The sequence below is a fragment of the Rhinopithecus bieti genome, unplaced genomic scaffold (genome assembly GCF_001698545.2).
Source record: "Rhinopithecus bieti isolate Rb0 unplaced genomic scaffold, ASM169854v2 scaffold_10657, whole genome shotgun sequence".
Lineage (NCBI taxonomy): Eukaryota > Metazoa > Chordata > Mammalia > Primates > Cercopithecidae > Rhinopithecus > Rhinopithecus bieti.
In genome coordinates, this window is record NW_016806691.1 from 1,467,041 (window position 1) to 1,486,898 (window position 19,858).

Consider the following 19,858-nt stretch of genomic DNA (forward strand, 5'->3'; position numbering starts at 1 on the left):
GAAAATTCTTTTCTTTAAGAATGCTGAATATTGGCCCCCACTCTCTTCTGGCTTGGAGAGTTTCTGCCAAGAGATCCACTGTTAGTCTGATGTGCTTCCCTTTGTGGGTAACCCAATCTTTCTCTCTGGCTACCCTTAACATTTTTTCCTTCATTTCAACTTTGGTGAATCTGACAATTATGTGTCTTGGAGTTGCTCTTCTCGAGGATTATCTTTGTGGCATTCTCTGTATTTCCTGAAGTTGAATGTTGGCCTGCCTTGCTAGGTTGCAGAAGTTCTTCTGGATAATATCCTGCAGAGTGTTTTCTGACTTGGTTCCATTCTCCTTGTCACTTTCAGGTACACCGATCAGATGCAGATTTGGTCTTTTCACATAGTGCCATATTTCTTGAAGCCTTTGTTCATTTCTTTTTACTCTTTTTTCTCAAAACTTCTCTTCTGCTTCATTTCATTCATTTGATCTCCAATCACTGATATCCTTTCTTCCAGTTGATCGAATCAGTTACTGAAGCTTGTGCATTTGTCATGTAGTTCTCGTGCCATGGTTTTCAGCTCTATCGGGTCATTTAAGGACTTCTCTACATTGGTTATTCTAGTCAGCCATTCGTCTAATCTGTTTTCAAGGTTTTTAGCTTCTTTGCGATGGGTTTGAACTTCCTCTTTTAGCTCGGAGAAGTTTGATCATCTGAAGCCTTCTTCTCTCAACTCATCAAAGTCATTCTCTGTCCAGCTTTGTTCCACTGCTGGCAAGGAGCTGCGTTCCTTTAGAGGCGAAGAGGCACTCTGAATTTTAGAATTTTCAGCTTTTCTGCTCTGTTTTTTCCCCATCTTTGTGGTTTTATCTACCTTTGGTCTTTGATGATGGTGATGTACAGATGGGGTTTTGGTGTGGATGTCCTTTCTGTTTGTTAGTTTTCCTTCTAACAGTCAGAACCCTCAGCTGCAGGTCTTCTGGAGTTTGCTGGAGGTCCACTCAGACACTGTTTGCCTGGGTATCAGCAGTGGAGGTTGCAGAAGAGTGAATATTGCTGAACAGCAATTGTTGCTGCCTGATGGTTCCTCTGGAAGCTTTGTCTCAGAGGGGTACCTGGCCGTGTCAGGTGTCAGCCTGCCCCTACTGGTGGGTGCCTCCCTGTTAGGCTACTTGGGGGTCAGGGACCCACTTGAAGAGACAGTCTGTCCGTTCTCAGATCTCAAACTCCATGCTGGGAGAACCACTACTCTCTTCAAAGCTGTCAGACAAGGACATTTAAATCTGCAGAGGTTTCTGCTGCTTTTTGTTTGGCTATGCCCTGACCCCAGAGGTGGAGTCTACAGAGGCAGGCAGGCCTCCTTGAGCTGCAGTGGGCTCCACACAGTTGGAGCTTCCTGGTGGCTTTGTTTATCTACTCAAGCCTCAGCAATGGCGGGCACCCCTCCCCCTGCCTCACTGCAGCCTTACAGTTAGATCTCAGACTGCTGTGCTAGCAATGAGGGAGGCCCCATGGGCGTGGGACCATCTGAGCCAGGCGCGGGATATAATCTCCTGGTGCGCCATTTGCTAAAACCCTTGGAAAAGCACAGTATTAGGGTGTGAGTGACCCGATTTTCCAGGTGCTGTGTGTTATGGTTTCCCTTGACTAGGAAAGGTAATTCCCTTACTGCTTGCGCTTCCCGGGTGAGGCGATGCCTTGCCCTGCTTTGGCTCTCGCTTGGTGGGCTCCACCCACTGTCTGGCACACACTGTCCGACACACCCCAGTGAGATGAACCTGGTACCTCAGTTGGAAATGCAGAAATCATTCATCTTCTGCATTGCTTATGCTGGGAACTGTAGCCTAGAGCTGTTCCTATTTGGCCATCTTGGAACTGTCCCCCTAATTTTTTACACAGAAAAAAGAATGTCAGGGTCTACCACACATACACTTTCCTCTCATTTACACATTTCCAGCCTGGGCAGCAGAACAAGACTCTGTCTCAAAAATAAAATAAAATAAAATGAAAGTGCTGCAGCTAAAATAATCTCTGTTTAGGATCTGATGGTAGGAAAAAGATAAGCTCCCACATGTTCTAATGCATTTAAGTAACTCCATCTGCATTGCCTCATACATCAAATGCTGTCATCCAATGTTGCTTAATCCATGTGTGTGTCTATATAAGTAGTACTGGGATGTAACTGCCTTAAATACTACAATTGCTGACTACAGGAAACCACATCATCTGAGACAAGCACTTTATAACTTAGGTGAGTATCATAACCAGTGTGCAGGGATATTTGCTGTATATCACTGGGAATAGCAGCAAAAAAGAACCAGTGATGTTTCCATTTCCATATGTTCTAAAATATTTCTGTCATAAAAATAGGAGAGTAATGAGTAAATTTTAGTCTGAAAAAAAATGGTGAAAACAGTGATCAAGGCAAAGAATTTGCAGGTTATTTGAAGAAAATACTTTTTCAGAATAGGATTTGAAAATACTATGCTTTTGACTTATCATGCGGTTCTATAAAGGGCGTTGACTTTCTCTGTGTCAATGACTCCATTGTAAATGTAGTATTTTCAGCTTCTCTATCTTGCTCAATTATGCAAGCCAATACTGGTTTATGGTAAAGTTCTTCCAAGTGCATTCTCTCAAACTAGTCCATGAGGGTGATTAGAGGGGAGAAAAAGGTTATGAGATCAAATAACTACTGAAAACAATAGTTAAACAAAGGTACCCATGATTCTTCAATAAAGGACTATCAACACCTTTTCTATGCTAACATGAGTCTGACTCTCCTAGAGATAGAACGTAGATTGGAACGTTTCCCATATTTATTTGAAAATGTAACATTTTATTTTTTAATTTTTTTTTTTTTTTTTTTTTTTTTTTTTTTTTTTTTTTTTACATGGAGTCTTGCTTCTTCGCCCAGGCTGCGGAGTGCAGCTGGCCAGATCTCAGCTCACTGCAAGCTCCGGCCTCCCGGGTTCTACGCCATTCTCCTGCCTCAGGCCTCCCGAGGTAGCTGGCGACTACAGGCGCCCGCCACCTCGCCCACGCCTAGCTTTTTTTAGTATTTCTTTTTGAGGTTAGAGAAAAACGAAAAAAAAAAAACAAAACAAAAAAAAAACCGGGGGTTTCACCCATGGTTAGCCCCAGGATCGGTCTTGTGATCTCCTAGACCTTTGTGATCCGCGCCATCTCAGGGCCTCCCAAATGCTTTAGGCATTACAGGCTTGAAGCCCACCACCACAGCCCCGTGCTGCGGGGGCGCCAGAAAATGTAACATATTTATTAAAATATTCTAAGATTATAACAAAAGAAAAAGTAACTTTCTTTAATGACCAGGAATTGTTTTTTCTCGGATGTAAGTATCCTTGGGTAGAAGAGAAAACAAACAACATCACGGCAATGCAGTTTTTATGTTAGTAAAGTGTTACTTCATTATCTACTGTGTGCAGGTTACTATTTAAATTATTTTATGTACAACTTAAAATGTAACTACAATTGGATTCCCTATCTTATTATTCCAAATGTGTGATTACAAATTAACAACCATATTCAGAAACTTATTATTTCCAAGAAGTTGGACAACTGCTTTGTGTATAAGAAAGGCTGAGTGTTTGGAGTTAAATTCCCAGTTCTGATTATTGTCTTCCTATTTTGAGGAGGAAAGGGAGAAAGAACAGAGGCAGACAGGATGGGGAAGTACTGGCATCAAGATGGAAGTCAGGAGGCTAGATTCTGTTGCTGGTTCTGTTGGTTCTGTTTCATAATCCTGGGCAAGGCACTTAATCTTTAGAGTTTCAGTCTACTCATCTGTAAAGTTAGGGGCTCAGTAAAATGATATGTAAGATCCTCTGTTTCTAAGCATTCTTGACCAACAAAGGTGGGAGAATCAGAGGAAGAAAATAAGGTTTGATGTGAAGTCTTCAAGCTGTGTGAGCACAACACTTACTCCCATGGCAAGATTGAGGGGCAGAATAGGTAGTCTTTAACTGGCTGATGATCGAGGATTTTGCCCATGGGACTGGATGTAAATAGGTAGCATGCACATAAGGTTATAGCAGTTCTACCTAGACAAGATCATTTGGAGTTTCAGCCTCCACAAGTTTGTCCAGGAACAAAACAAGGGTGCATAAAGTTTACCTTCTAATGAGTCCTCTAACCCAAGAACTCAATGCTCTTCTTTTAACTGCTAGAAGAGATTGTTCATATGAAGTTTGTAAGGGATTTACGTTGTAACCACTGCTGGCATAATTTGGTTTGTTTGTTTGGTTTGTAGTGTAGCAAAACAAGAGGCCAATACTTAAAAAGAAGAAGCAATAATTATTGATAGAATTGCAGGCAATGTCAGAGAGTTTAAGACTGGAGAAGAAGTCCTGCTCCCTCCACAAACCACAGCACAGTGTCATACCCTAATGCTGAAGCCAGATTGCAGAACCATACTAAGAGAATATGGAGTTTTCTTCAATTTATGATACAGAACTCCATATTTTTTCAGTATGATACAGTGACCCAGCTTGATCATCAAGGTTTCATATCAATTGATGTCCCTTGCTTGAATCAAGTATTAAATTGGAGGTTGCAAGATGGTGATTTGTCTGATTCTGAGACAGAAAGAAAGAAGAAAACAGCTAGGCAAATAGATCAAGCCACAAACATAGATAAGGAAGCAAGCTCCAGTACAAAAGAGTGCCTTCTGTGTAATTTCATATACATTCAGTTGGCCTCAGTGAACACATTCCTTTCCTTCTTTGGATATATTCAAAAAAGGAAGCTTGCTCAAGAGGGCATGCTTGGAACATGCCTGTAGCTACACAGAGAAGAGGAGTTACAATGAGCTAGGCATGTCCACAATGGAGGATTCTACCCCCAACACATGTGCAGTAAGGGAAGTTAAACAACATGAAGTAACTTAGGCTACGAGCCCACATACACACCGGAAGGACAGGGTGGGGGGTTGTTGTCAGGAATTCATGCCTTCTGCAAATGACACACCTAGACCTAACCAGTTTTTCACACCTTATGTAAATAAAGCACCCCTTCCCCACTAGCTCGTTTATAAAAACCCTTGTATTCCACTATAGAATAGCAACCCTTACTCAGGACCCCTCTCCACAGCAGAGAGCTTTGTCTCCTTCTTTCATTTATTAAACTTCTGCTCTAATCCCACCTTTGGTGTGTCCACCTTCCTTGATTTCCTCAGTCATGAGACCAAGAACTCTGGGTGGCACCCCAGACAATGAGGCCAGTTTCAATGCTATCATTCCTTCTGTAATGACTAGACCCCTCCCTATTCATTCAATTCCTGAGAAATGCTATGAACTTCTGGGTTTCTTTAAATGCTTTATGGTCAATTACCACCATTATTCTTTTTGATCCTTAAATTGTATCAAGTTTGGCCAGCAGGAGATTTTTCCTGGTGGCTTGTGTATATGCTTCTGACACAACCTCACTAGTTTTTTAGTGACTCTGCTTTGTGGCACAACAAGATGTTCCATGTTCACCACTATTTTACAGCTCCAGATCTGGAGCCGCTGTTCCTTTCAGTACAGAAAGTATTAAGAAACTAAGATATGGGCACACTGATATTGCTGACTCAAATTTAACATTCCATAGGTTTTCTCATGACTTCTTTTATGTTTGTATCTCCTTTCCCCTACAGTCAAAACCATGTAACATAATATATCTCCTTATTTCCTCTATACTAAAGTATAACAAAACAGTCTCAGAATTGCAGTACCAATATTTCCACTGTCTACAAAAAGAGTCAAACTTTGTAAAATAGTTGAAGAGATTTATTCTGAGCCAAATATGAATGACCATGGCCTGTGACAAAGCCCTCAGGAGATCCTGAGAACATGTACTCAAAGTGGTCGGTGTGCAGCTTGGTTTTATGCATTTTAGGGAGACATGAGACTTCAATCAAATACATTTAAGAAATACATTCATTTGGTCCAGAAAGGTGGGATAACTTGAAGCAGGGGATGGAGGGGTTCAGCTGGGAGATGGGTAAGGGATAAAAGGCTACAGTCAACTGGGATCAATAAAAAGGAATGTCTGGGTTAAAATAAAGGATTGTGGAAACCAAAGTTCTCATTTGCAGAGGACGCCTTCAGGTTGCAGGCTTCAGGAAGAATAGATTATAAAATGTCAATTCTAACACAGCAGTATTTGTGTATCTAAACATATTTAAACACAGAAAAGTAAAGTAAAATATGGTATGAAGATTAAAACATGGTACACTTGTATTGGGCACTTAACCATGAATGGAGCTTGCAGGATGGAAAATTAGTCTAGGTGAGTCAATGAGTAAGTAGTGAGTCAATGTGAAGGCCTAGGTCATTACTGAGCACGACTATCAACTTTATGACCACTGTACACTTAGGTTAAGCTAAATTTATTTGAAATTGTTTCCTTTTTTCCATAATAAATTAACCTTGCTTACTACAACTTTTTTACTTTATAAACTTTTAATTTTTTTAATGTTTTGACTCTTATAATAACACTTAGCTTAAAACACATTGTACAGCTGTACAAAAATGTCTTCCTTTATACCCTTCTTCTATAAGCTTTTTTCCATTTTGAAATTTTAATTTTAATTTTTTACTTTTATGCTTTTCCTTAAAATCTAAGACACAAACACACACACCCTAGTCTAGGTCTACACAGGGTCAGGATCATTAATATCACTGTCTTTCGCTTCCATATCTTGTCCTACTGGAAGTTCTTCAGGGGCAATAACATGCATGGAGCTGTCATTTCCTATAACAATGTCTTCTTCTGGAATACCTTTTTGACAGACCTGCAGGAGGCTGCTTTACAATTAATTTATTTTTTTATAAGTAGAAGGAACACAAACTACAATAATGATAAAAAGTATAGTATAGCAAATACATAAACCGGTAACATAGTCATTTGTTATCAAGTATTATATACTACGCATGATTGTATGTGCTACACTTTTATACAACTGGCAGTGCAGTGGGTTTGTTTACATCACCATCACCACAAACACGCAAGTAATGAATTGTTCTAGGATGTTACAATGACTACAACACCACTAGGTGATAAGAATTTATCAGCTCCATTATAATCTTGTGAGACCACCATTGTATATGCAGTCCATTGACCAAAGCGTCATTATGCAGTGCAGAGTACCATATCCTAGTATGAATGCATAGTTAGAATACTATGTTCAAACTTTACTGAAATAATTATTTCCTCTATATGGTTATGTTACCAATTTGGTAGTAAGCTAGCCACAGTTGTTTCTATTTGTTTTTAAGTTGAGACAAATGAACTAATATTATATTTTAATCCAATAGAAGCCTGAAAAATGAAGCCAAAAATGAAGTATTCAACCAACAAAATTTCCACAACAAAGCAGAAGAACACAGCAAGCAAAGCCTTGTGTTTCAAGCTGGGAAGTAAGCACTTAAGTGTCTCTGAATGTTTTACACACATTTTTATCTGTTATCAAATATTTACTACTCCAATGTTTATACATGCTATCTTATCAAAATCTACTAAGAATAGAAGAACTGAAATAAAAAGGGATGGCACATAAGGATATAATACAGCAGACTGGTTTTGAACAGACCATATATAGCCAACTTTGGCATATTTGATACATCATCGGGCAGGAATAGCTAAGATAATCTGAACCTGTGAATAGTGATACACTTAGTTATAGCCTTTTATATCAACCATTTCTTGCTCCACACACGTCCTGCCGCCAAACCCCCAAAACCTTTTCCCTGATAAACTAGCAAAATTTTAAGCAGGTCCACTTTTATTCAACAAATATTCATTAAGACCTTTGGTGGTATCAGGCATGTGGTCTTAAGTTGCAACTACTGATGAAGAAGAGAATAACAGATGAAGATATTTGAATAATGATCTTAGTCAATTTGTGTTGCCATAAAAATATACCTGAACCTGGGTAATTTAACCCTTTTCCCATTTAGAAAAAAAAAGTGCAGCTTGCTGCCAGTCCTTATTTAATTTTACATAAACATCTCTTTGAGACAGAAGCAAATCTGATTTTCAATGCAAAACCAGAATATAAAAACTGTTCTTGGAGTTATTTCTAAACAGAACTACCATCAGCATTGTCTATTTCAGATAAAATGAGATTCACCAAATGAAACATGAAGGGGCCAGCCCCTCCACACCTGTGGGTATTTTCATCAGGTGGGACAAGAGACTGAGAAAAGAAATAAGACACGGAGACAAAGTATGGAGAAAGAACAGTGGGCCCAGGGGACCAGCGCTCAGCATACAGAGGACCCGTGCCAGCACTGGTCTCTGAGTTCCCTCAGTATTTATTGATCACTATCTCTACCATCTCGCAGAGGGGAATGTGGCAGGACTATAGGGTAATGGTGGGGAAAGGGTCAGCAGGAAAACATGTGAGCAAAGATCTCTCTGTCATAAATAAGTTTAAGAATAGGTGCTATGCCTTGATGTGCAGGTAGGCCAGATTTATGTTTGACTTTACACAAACATCTCGGTGTATTAAAGAGCAGTATTGCCTCCAGCATGTCTTACCACTAGCCATAAGGCGGTTTTCTCTTATCTCAATAAATAAAATGTACGATCAGGTTTTACACCGAGACATTCCATTCCCAGGGACAAGCAGGAGACAGATGCCTTCCTCTTCTCTCAACTGCAAAGCGGCTTTCCTCTTTCACTCATCCTCCTCAGCACAGACCCTTTACGGGTGTCGGGCTGGGGGATGGTCAGGTCTTTCCCTTCCCACGAGGCCATATCTCAGGCTATCACATGGGGAGAAACCTTGGACAATACCTGGCTTTCCTAGGCAGAGGTCCCTGGGGCCTTCAGCAGTGTATTTAGAGAACGGTGATGACTTTTGCCAAGCATACTGCCTTCAAGCACTTTTTTAACAAAGCACATCCTGCACAGCCCTAAATCCATTAAACCTTGAGTCAACACAACACATGTCTCTGCAAGCACAGGGTTGGGGCTAGGGTTACAGATTAACAGCATCTCAAGGCAGAAGAATTTCTCTTAGTACAGAACAAAATGGAGTCTTTTATGTCTACTACTTTCTACATAGACACAGTAACAGTCTGATATCTCTTTCTTTTCCCCACATTTCCCCCTTTTCTTTTCAACAAAACCGCCATCGTCATCATGGCCCATTCTTGATGGTCGCTGTCTCTTCGGAGCTGCTAAGTACACCTGCAGACTAACAACAGACAGAACAGGCACACAAGGATTAATATGAATTTATAATAGTAGTACTTTCGATGGTCTTAACCCAAGTGACAGGGTTAAGATTTGCGAGGCCATCAGCAACTCCCGCGATTGTCTCAGTTCCTGGTACCAAATTTAAATGGGCTTTTGATGCTTCAAAAATTTGTTCTCTTCTCTGTAGATGGCATCTAACCATGTCCCAGTAATGCTCAGACTCATTATAAACTCGGGGTGTAATACAAAAATCTGACATATTCCAGTCAAACTGTAACTGGAAATGATGTTCTAAGCTCAAGAGCCTATCTCCCATCCAAATGGCAGTTTATCTAAGATCATTAATTTGATTTGCCAATTTTTGATCAATACCAGATTGTGAATTCCACAATCTTGTAGAATTCTTTTGCCAGTCTTTAACAAAGTTTACTGTCTTAACAGAAGAGTGCAATGCAACTCCTGCCACAGTGGCCGTAGCTGTGGCTGCAATTAATCCCATAATCATTGAAATTAAAGTAAAAATGAATCTTTTGGATCTATTTAAAATGGCTTTTAATACTTCAGTAAAATATGGATGGATGTCAAGGCCTCCCACGGTTGGTCCATGGACACAGGAATCCACATGCCTTCTCTTGCTCTCATTAGCAGAATACAGTGTTGCCAATGCCTTCTCTTGCTCTAATTAGCAGAATACAGTGTTGCCAATTGAAAGTGGAATCAATGCAAGTAAACAATCTGCAATTTTCACAGGTTGTAGTTTGGAAGTCTGGTTTAGTAACTATATTTCCTAGAACTAGAATATAAGGGGGCTTTATACAACTTTGCAAAGGAACGGTTAGACTGGAATTTAGGTCGATAGTATAAAATGGCTTACGATCTCTTGATCTCTTGTTTCTACAGCTTGATTTCCAGACCAAATTCTAATGCGGTATGAGGCCACAGTACACCTCCATAATTCTGGATGTTCAGGGCCAGAAACAGGACTTATTATTTTTGGTCTTGGAGTAGATATTCCTTTTTCTCCCCATTCCCAAGGGTAGAAAGACTAATTTTTTGTGCTTATGTTCATTTAAACTTTCTGTTAAGTCACTATCAATAGCTGGACTCACTTGTGCACTGGGACACGATTGAGTTTGTCCGTGCAATTGTGGTGGGATTGACCTCAAGATGCCCAATCTATAATAGTTTCGAATTCATTGTTTTGTAATATCACCACACTATTGGCCACACATTCTTCCCAAACTAAAACTTCTGTGCCTTTTGATCTTTTTGGAATGTCTTTGGAGCAAGGCTTTCATTTAGGCCTAAATTTTAATGATCTTTGATAAGAAAAGTCCTATAAATAATTTACCTGTGCCCTGAGTGACATTCCACTTACCATGTGATAAGTAAATCTACTGATGGTACTGACAGTAGGTACTTCTACCAACCAATTTTGGATTGCAGGGAATATGTACCAAGACACCCAACAGATACCTAAACAATGGATAGTACCTAACCCTACATATACTACGTTTTTTCCTACAAATACATACCCATGATAATGTTTAATTTATAAGTTAGGCACAATAAGAAATTAACAATAACTAATAAAAAAGTAGAGCAATTAGAACAACATACCATAATGAAAACGATGTGAATGTCTGTGCACTCTCTCTCTCTCTCAAAATATCTTACTGTATTTCACTGTGGGCAACTGAAATCATGGAAAGTAAACTCACAGATGGGGGCAAGTGGGATAGAGCTACTGCACTAAAACTGTGATTGTTTAAACAATCCTGGTGAAAAATCTGACAGATATCCCTGGGGTATGTGACAGGTGTAAACTGCTTCTCAACTCAAAATGCAAGATGTGTCATACCTTGTTTTTCTAAATAAGCTTCTTCTCTAAGATCCCAAGAAACAAGGCAAGAAAGCACATTTAATTCCTTCTCTTCTCTTTAGCTACCAGGATCTGACACAAGTCACAGTTCACAATGCCACAAAACTTAGTAGCCAACCACTGCAGGTGTCCCCACAATCAGTCCCACATTGTGGTCACCCCCACGGCATTTTGCCTCTAATGTCAACAGGGTACAGGACTTCATGGCCTGGAGGAAAGCCTCTCTCACAACCCTTCCCTTCCCAGTTTCCAGGAAGCTACTTTCCAGGGTCAGGTTTTTCTCTTCTCCTACTTTCTCTCCCCCACATCTGTCAACACTTTCTCTTCCCTAAAAATCCAGCCGTCTTCATTCATGGATCTAGCCAGAGGTCACAATATGGGAGCCTTGGGATAGATCCATCCAGCAGGAGTATTTTATTAGGACTGAACAGTGTTACTGATATTTTCTAATTGAGTCAATTTTTTAAAAATAGGATATTTTTAATGAAAATCTAAATGTGTATAGTTTCTCTAAAAAATCCAAAGATCTAGAAACACTGGGTCCATATGTTGCATGGCAATAGTTAGCTAGAACTGAGTAGAGATCAACCTCTTTAGCTTGAGTCTATCCATAGAAGATCTTCTGTTACAGTAAAGGAGATTTGACTTTATCCTGTAGACAGTAGGGAATCATTGAAAATGTTGAACTGAGGAATGATAAAATATTTTTACTTTACAGATACCACATTGGTGAAGTGTGATGATAAAGTGAGGAGGCAAGAGTAGAAACAGAAACTGGTTAGAGGTCTACTGCACTAATCTAAGGGACTAATGATGAAGGCGTGACCTAAGACAACAGAATAGAGAGGACAGACTAGATTTCAGATATATTCAGAAGGTGAAATCAAAAAGACTTAAGGACAGATTGAATGAATTGTAAGAATGGAAAGAAGGAAAAATAAATGATTCTCAGCTTTTTTTATTAAAGAATTGGGTAGAGGCCAGGCGTGGTGGCTCACGCCTGTAATCCCAGCACTTTGAGAGGCCAAGGCAGGTGGATCACAAGGTCAGGAGATCGAGACCATCCTGGCTAACACGGTGAAACCCCATCTCTACTAAAAATATAAAAAATTAGCCAGGCAGGGTGGCAGGCGCCTGTAGTCCCAGCTACTCGGGAGGCAGGAGCTTGCAGTGAGCCGAGATCGTGCCACTGCACTCCAGTCTGGGCGACAGAGTGAGACTCCATCTCAAAAAAAAAAAAAAGAAAGAAATGGGTGGATAATGATAGATAGCTCTACTATTTCTCAAGATAGGCAATTCAGGAGAAATATATCGGGGGTAGAAAAGAAAAAGAAATTTTTTATTGTAAGTACTGCCATGGTTTGAATGTCCCCTCCAAAACTCATGTAGAAATTTAATTACCATTGTGATAGTATTAAGAGGTGGAACCGGCCGGGTGCGGTGGTTTATGCCTGTAATCCCAGCACTTTGGGAGGCCAAAGCGGGTGGATCACAAGGTCAAGAGATTGAGACCATCCTTGCCAACATGATGAAACCCCGTCTCTACTAAAAATATAAAAATTAGCTGGGCATGGTGGCACACCCCTGTAGTCCCATCTACTCGGGAGGCTGAGGCAGGAGAATCGCTGGAACCTAGGAGGCAGAGGTTGCAGTGAGCCAAGATTGCACCACTGTACTCCAGTCTGTCAACAGAGCAAGGTTCCATCTCAAAAAATAAAAATAAAAAAAATAAAAAAAGGAGAAGAAGAAGAGAGGTGGGACCTTTAAGAGGTGATTAGATTATAAGGGCTTTGCCTTCATTAATGGATTAATGCCATTGTCGTGGGAGTGGGTTAGTTACTGCAGGATTGGGTTTCTGATAAAAATGATGAAGTTCAGTCCCCATCCTTTCTTTGCCTCATGTGCACTCTCACCATGTGATGCCTTCCACTATGTGACGACACAGCAAGAAGGACCTCATCAGCTACAGCCCCTCAATCTTGGACTTCCCAATGTCCAGAACCAGACACCAAATAAAACTCTTTTCTTTATAAATTACTCAGTCCATGGTATTCTGTTATGGCAGCAGAAAAGAGACTAAGACCAGTGAATCTTAGTTTAAGGTAGCTGTGTCTCACCCAGGTAGAGATATCCAGAATTCAGAAGATATACACAGAAAGAGACAGCGATGCTTTAAAGTAGCTGGGTCAAAATGACTTGTGGAGAAAGAACAACAGATAGAAAGCTCAGGAAAAAGACCAAAGATAGAGTTACAGTCTGGGGAGTCATCACCCTCTAAAAAGGTGATTGAAGTCATTGAAGCAAGCATGATTTCCCAGGAAGAAAGTTTAGAGTGAGAGAAGAAGAAAAAGTCAAAACCCTGAGAAACACCAACATTTATGAGCAGACAGAAGAGGGATAACTAACAAAGAGACAAGGTGCACTAGTCAGAGAGAAACAAGAAGAACCGAGGGAAACTGGTGACATGGCATAAGGAAAGAGGGGTTCAAAGAAATAAGTAGTCCTGAGAGTCCATTGCCACAGACAGGTAAAGGGTAGTAAGCAGTAAGAAGACACCTTGGTAAAATCCGTGCTTGGGGAGAAATGAAAGATGGAGTGCTTCACCTCTGTGGTTTCTATCAGCCATAGTCTTGTTCTCTGAGTGGCAGAATTATAGAAAGATTTCCAGGATCCTTCCTATTTACTCACCAGAAATTCCTGAGGGATTTATGCTGCTGTTATGATGAAATTAGCTATGGGAATTTTCTTAAAATTCATACTAAGCTATTGCCCTCAGGGAGCAGGCAGGATAGAAACATAGAAAGTGGTAACAGCCCTTATATACATTAGAGCTGGCTCTTTGACCCCAGTGGAATGCTCCTTCCTGCAAAGTCCACATGTCCATGCCAGCTTTACACTTTCCTCTCCAGAACACAAACCTCACACTTTCAGCTTCCCAAAACACCAAAGCATATGTTCTTCAAAATTCTCCTGATGCAAAGTGTTTTCAATACTTCAAATGTAGTAACCCCCATCCTTGAACTGTAAGCAGTGCTTGTCCAATAGATGCTAGCCCTCACACCTGTATCTTTAACTCTCTTCTTATCTCCTAAAGTCTTCTACATCTTCAGTACTTCCTCAGTATTGTGATCCTCACTTTTAACTACCCAGACTGATATCCTGTTCCCCCAGAGCCCACACTCAGTATTAGGCATGCCTATCATGTTCCCATGTGATGCTGACTAAAATATAAAGAATATAAGGAGTGAGCATTCTTTCAGTTATCATATTATGCCTTTTAGCTTTGAAAAGACAATGTGGTATAGTTGCTATGGTTTGCATGTTTCCACCAAAACTCATGTTAAAATTTAATCCCCATTTTAAAAGGGTTGAGAGGTCAGGGCTTTTTTTTTTTTTTTTTTTTTTTTTTTTTTTTTTTTTTTTGAGACAGAGTCTCACTCTGTCGCCAGGCTGGAGTGCAGTGGTACTATCTCGGCTCACTGCAACCTCTGGAGAGGTCGGATCTTTAAGATGTAATTAGGTCATGAGAACTCCACTATCATGAACAGATTACTGCTGTTATCATGGAAGTGGTTTGGTTATCAAGAGACTGGGTTTGTTATAAAAGTGAGTTCGCCGGATTTCCTCTCTGACTCATGTACTCACTGCTGCCCTCCACCATCAGATGATCCTCACCAGATGCCTGCACAATATTCTTGGATTTGCCTGCCTCCAGAAGTGTAATAAATAATTTTCTCTCTGTTTTTTCTTTTTTTAGAGACAGGGTTGCACTCTGTCACCCAGGCTGGAGTGCCATGGCATGATTATAGCTCACTACAGCCTCAAACTCCCAGGCTCAAGCAATCCTTTGGTCTCAGCCTCCCAAGTTGCTGAGACTACAGAAGCAGGCCACCATGCCCAGCTATTTTTTTTTTTTAATTTTTTGTAGAGACAGGGTCTTACTGTGTTGCCCAGGCTGGTCTTGAACACCTAGTCTCAAGCGATTTTCTCGCCTCAGCCTCCCAAATTGCTGGGATTACAGGTGTGAGTCACAGCACCTGGCCAACAAATTTTTTTCCTTTATAAATTACCAAGTCTATGGTATTCTGTGATAGTAGCAGAAAACGAATTAATACAAGGGTCAGTAAAGTACTGCATTAAATTACTTGCTAGGAGAATAAGTACAATGCTGGCTCTAGCACTAGTTTTCTTTATAAATTATCTTTGTAAGTGTAAAAGCACTAAAATATAAATACAAGATACCACAGTTGATATTTCTGAATTGAGAATCAATGGCAAAGAGTTCCAGAGTGGGTGTGAATATAATTCAGTGGTCTTCCCTTGTTAAATCAGTTGAAGTAAAGGTACCTACTCTGAATTGGAGGCAAGATGTGGATTAATTCAAAATAACAACTAATAAAAGCTTTTCCACTTATCTTTGAAAAGCATTATTTTAGGAAGGCAAATCCTCTGGAGAATTTTTTTAATTCATAAAATGATTCCCAAAGTCACAAATAATTATTTTATTTTCTGAATTACTGTGACTAATTGAAATTTGACTTTACTGTGTAAATTGCTTGATAATTAATTTACTATATAATGTTAAAAATTGAGGTCCTGTGACTCATGTGTTATAATTTTCTTTTCTACTTGATTCTGAAAGATTTTTTATGATTTTCCAAGTAGCAAATTCAATTTTCCTTTTGAGACTTAGATTTTTCTTTAGCAAAATGAAATAATTACTGAATAATCAATTAACTTTTTTACTTCAACTGATTTAATTTGAATTTGCATTTTGTTAGTCCCTCAAATTGTAGTGTAGCATTTTCTTAGATGACGGTAAGTGGATGGTAATGGAAAGAATAGGTTTGATTTTAGACATACTTCAATCACAACTTCTCGCCAGCCCTGTAATCTTGGGCAAGTGTCATGACTGACTCCTGAGAGCCTCAGATTATCATCTGTAAAATGGGGTCAATAATGCCTATCTTGCAAGATTATTATGAAGAATTAAATGGAGACATATGTAAAATCATTAGCATGGTGTTTGGCTCACTGTAGACACTTAGTAAACAGTAGTTATTTTAATATCAATAACCTTCGTAGACTTCAGCAATCCCCCCAAAATTATTAAAAGTGTATTCTAGATAAGGAGAAAAGATTGCACATTTCATATGAGTAAAAGATCCCCCTCAATTAGGCAAAGGTTGATATATGTTGGATACAGGTTCACACTCCCTCATATGGAATTCTGAAAACCAAAATTTTTTTCTAAAGACCTAAAGTTTTTCAGAACTTATTTGACAGCAAAATATGACCTAACCTCATTTCTTAACTCCTGATGTGAACTAACATGAGGTCTTTATTTTACTTTGTGTAAATTTTCCTATGTTTCAACATAAAATTAACTAATTTTGATTATGGAGTGCTGCCCCCTCTCTTCTGGGGTGCTACATATATACAGTATATACTCTCTGTTACAACGCTAAAACCTAAAAAATTATGAATTTTGAAACACAGCTGACTTAAGGGTTTCTGATAAGATACTGTGAACTAGGACTTGCTTTCTGGGTCTGCTACACTCAGGATTTGTAAAAGGATAAAGATGAATGGAATGAAACAGTCTCACAAGTTTTTCAATTGTTTAGAATCCCAACAGAAGGCCAAAGAAGTTTGCCACGTGTACTTTATGAAGCTCCGCTCTGGCCTTACGATAAAAAAGGAGGCCTGTTACTTTAGGAGAGAAACCACCAAAAGGCCTTCACTGAAAACAGGTAAGGGGAACTGTACATTCTCTGGCAATAGTGATGGGGATCTATTTGCCTTTGCTTACCACATCTAAATATGCAATTATTTTTCCTCACTCCAAGGTTCCTTTTAGAAAATATTAAGGATGACAAACTGGTTTTAGCTATTTTAAAAGGGCAAAGAATTTTCAATAGCATGAGAGAAATGATTATGTTATAATGTTAAGTGAAAACTAAAGATACACAACTATGTGTAAATATGTTTACAATATTTTTAAGTGAATTTTTTTAATTTAAAGGAAGTAGGTTTAAGTGTTAATAGTGCTTACCTTTTGGGTGTTGAGATTGTGGGTGACTAGTTTTCTTCCTCCTGATCTCTAATGAATGTGCTTCTACTGGGGTATAAGTGTGCCAGGAGCTATCAATCCCTTTGGTCCACGGAGTGGCCAAAGCCCTGGAGTCAAGCACTACTCTCAGCAAGAAACCTTCACTGGGAATTCTCAAAGGGGTGTTTGTGCAGAGTGGGGATTGATGGTCCATCCCTAATCCCATCTGGTCTGCAGGTAGAAAGTACAAAGGACATCTGGTACTCGCTGCCTGTCAACAGCAGTCTACTGTGGAGTGCTTTGCCTTTGGTATATCAGGGGTCCCGAAATATACTAGAGCACTTCATGATTCAAGTATCACAGGTATGACTGGTTACAGGAGTGATGTGGGAGTGAGGAGGGAGGTGTGACACAGGACCGTGGAAAGTGCTACTCCAGGTAGCAGTCCCAAGTCTGTGTCTTTAATGTGTACCAGAAACTTCTGCCCATTTGCAGCTGATGTACTCATCTAATAGCATCCAAAGTGGCACAAGGTAGCTGTTCTAATAATGCACAGGCATTCTTTAGTTAGCACACCATCATTATTTTGAAATACTTGCTATGGATTGGAATCCCATGGTCATTAGTTTTGGTGAAAATATGTTATATTTTGGGGAAAAAACACATTTCCCCCCCAAATTTCAACATTTTGACCATTAAAGAAAAAAGCTATTGTATTTTTAAACGTAATTCTAACACTTTATACACTTTAAGTAGTAGTTACAATGGTTTTAAATTTTATCACATCCTTGTACAAGGTTCCAAGTTGATGATGACTATCAGGAAGTGAAGAGATCATCATTAAAAAAAAAAAAACTTGGCCAGGCGTGGTGGCTTATACCTGTAATCCCAGCACTTTGGGAAGCTGAGAGGTTGACGGATCACCTGAGGTTAGGAGTTCAACACCAGCCTGGCCAACATGGCGAAACCCTGTCTTTACTAAAACTAGAAAAATTAGTCAGTTGTGGTGGTGTGCACCCATAATCCCAGCTACTTGTGAGGCTGAGGCACAAGAATCGCTTGAACCCTGACAGAGGTTGCAGTGAGCCGAGATCATGCCAGGGCACTCTCGTCTGGGCAACAAGAGCAGCTGTCTCAGAAAAAAAAAAAAAAAAAAAAAAAAACTTTTCCTGGAATTGCAGTTGCCATTTCAAGCATTATTCCTGCTATAAATGTCCTAAATTCCCACTGAAGTTTAGAAACACTGAAGTTTCTCATTCAGTATTTCTAAATCATTTACTTTAGAAGTTCATGTACAAATTCAGTATTTAACATTCTCCTTAATATTTTGTATACTTTTTTTTTCCAGGCCCCATATAGGTAGTCCCTAAATCTGCTCCAGTTTACCACAGCAGCCTATAAAAATATTATCATTTTCTATGTGTATTTTGACACTTTTTAAAAGTTAAGAGCACTGCACTAAGTGTCCCCGTGATTTAGCCAGAGGAGAGAACAGAGCTCATACCCACATTCTCCAGGACTGCCAGAAACTTCTGGGTAACTCCATACTTTATAGATGAACATTTATTTATCCATGTCTATCAAAATACAGTTCCTTCTTTACCACAGTCCCCAGACCATGTGGTGTCATGAAGTGAAGTTTTCCTCAAGCAGTGTCTGTTGGTTTCCATTTTCTTTTTCCCCACCAAACTCTCCCATAAGCACACTCACGTGGCCTCCCAGGGCCCTTGTGCAGGACACTAGCACCTTTAATCCCATTCAAGGGTTACATCTCAGCCTTTGAGCTATGTAAAACTTATGCCAAAGGCTTTCATCTAGCCAACGGTGACATATAAAATGCAACTCAAATTGCAAAAATGTTTTTTTGAGAGAGCATTTTTTAAAAAGGTTGCCAAAAGAATTGTACCTGACAAGTTTTTGAATTCTTAACAACAGGAATTTCACCTATTACAGAATCTCTTGCTTCTCTAAGCACATACAATGATCAATCCATTACTTTTGCTTTGGAGGATGAAAGTTATGAGATATATGTTGAAGACTTGAAAAAAGATAAAAGAAAGGTAGATTATTTTCTTTTCTATAATGATGTAATAATGACTAATAAAAGTAAAATGTTTTAATAAAACCAAATCTACCAAACTTTAAACAATAGATTAACTTAGACATGGCAAACAAGTCATGCTGTATGCTAACTCTAATGCATTGGCAGTGGATGCCTGAATCCACTTCTATGTTAAGATGGATTCAGAAGTTTTGTCAGGTTCATCAGAGAAGAATGCTGACATTGAAATGTAGTATCTGTTGTGAAAGATGGAAAGAGGGACCACAGGTATTTGCTATCTCTAAATTATCCAGTAGATCTTTCTAGCCTTATTAGTATCACCAAAGTACAACCTCTTTGTCAATGCTATGAAAAATATTTTAAATATTTTAATAACAACTATATTGGAAAATTTGTCAGAGCATATTCATGCATTTTTGAGACCTTTCTCAAAACCACAAAAGTTTTGCTTTTATTGATATATAATAAAACGGGAGGATATTTTCTGATGTTATATATGTGTTGGAACTGAAAACTTAAGAAAATTGTGTCTCACCAGAGGGATTTTCTGTATTCTCTTTCAGATAAGGTGTTACTGAGTTACTATGAGTCTCAACACCCCTCAAGTGAATCAGGTAATTTGGAGGGCTGGGTAGCTATAATGCTTGAATTCTTAAGTATGGGGTAAAGATAAATAAAATCCTTTT

The 19,858-nt window shown here is 39.3% G+C and overlaps 1 protein-coding gene across 5 annotated transcripts in view; it reads left to right on the forward strand.

Moving 5' to 3' along the window:
- Positions 1 to 19,858, forward strand: part of IL33 (interleukin 33) — a 98,737-nt gene that overhangs the window by 74,564 nt on the left and 4,315 nt on the right. For 3 of the 5 annotated variants that reach the window (XM_017877450.1, XM_017877451.1, XM_017877449.1), the window contains 4 exons: positions 7,289 to 7,390; positions 16,686 to 16,811; positions 17,348 to 17,473; positions 19,736 to 19,786. In XM_017877450.1, the coding sequence (XP_017732939.1) occupies positions 7,300 to 7,390; positions 16,686 to 16,811; positions 17,348 to 17,473; positions 19,736 to 19,786 (394 nt within the window). In that variant the 5' untranslated portion in view covers positions 7,289 to 7,299. Of the gene's footprint in view, positions 1 to 7,288; positions 7,391 to 16,685; positions 16,812 to 17,347; positions 17,474 to 19,045; positions 19,171 to 19,710; positions 19,787 to 19,858 lie in introns of all 5 variants that reach the window. The other 2 variants (XR_001886637.1, XM_017877452.1) reach the window with 2 other exon arrangements.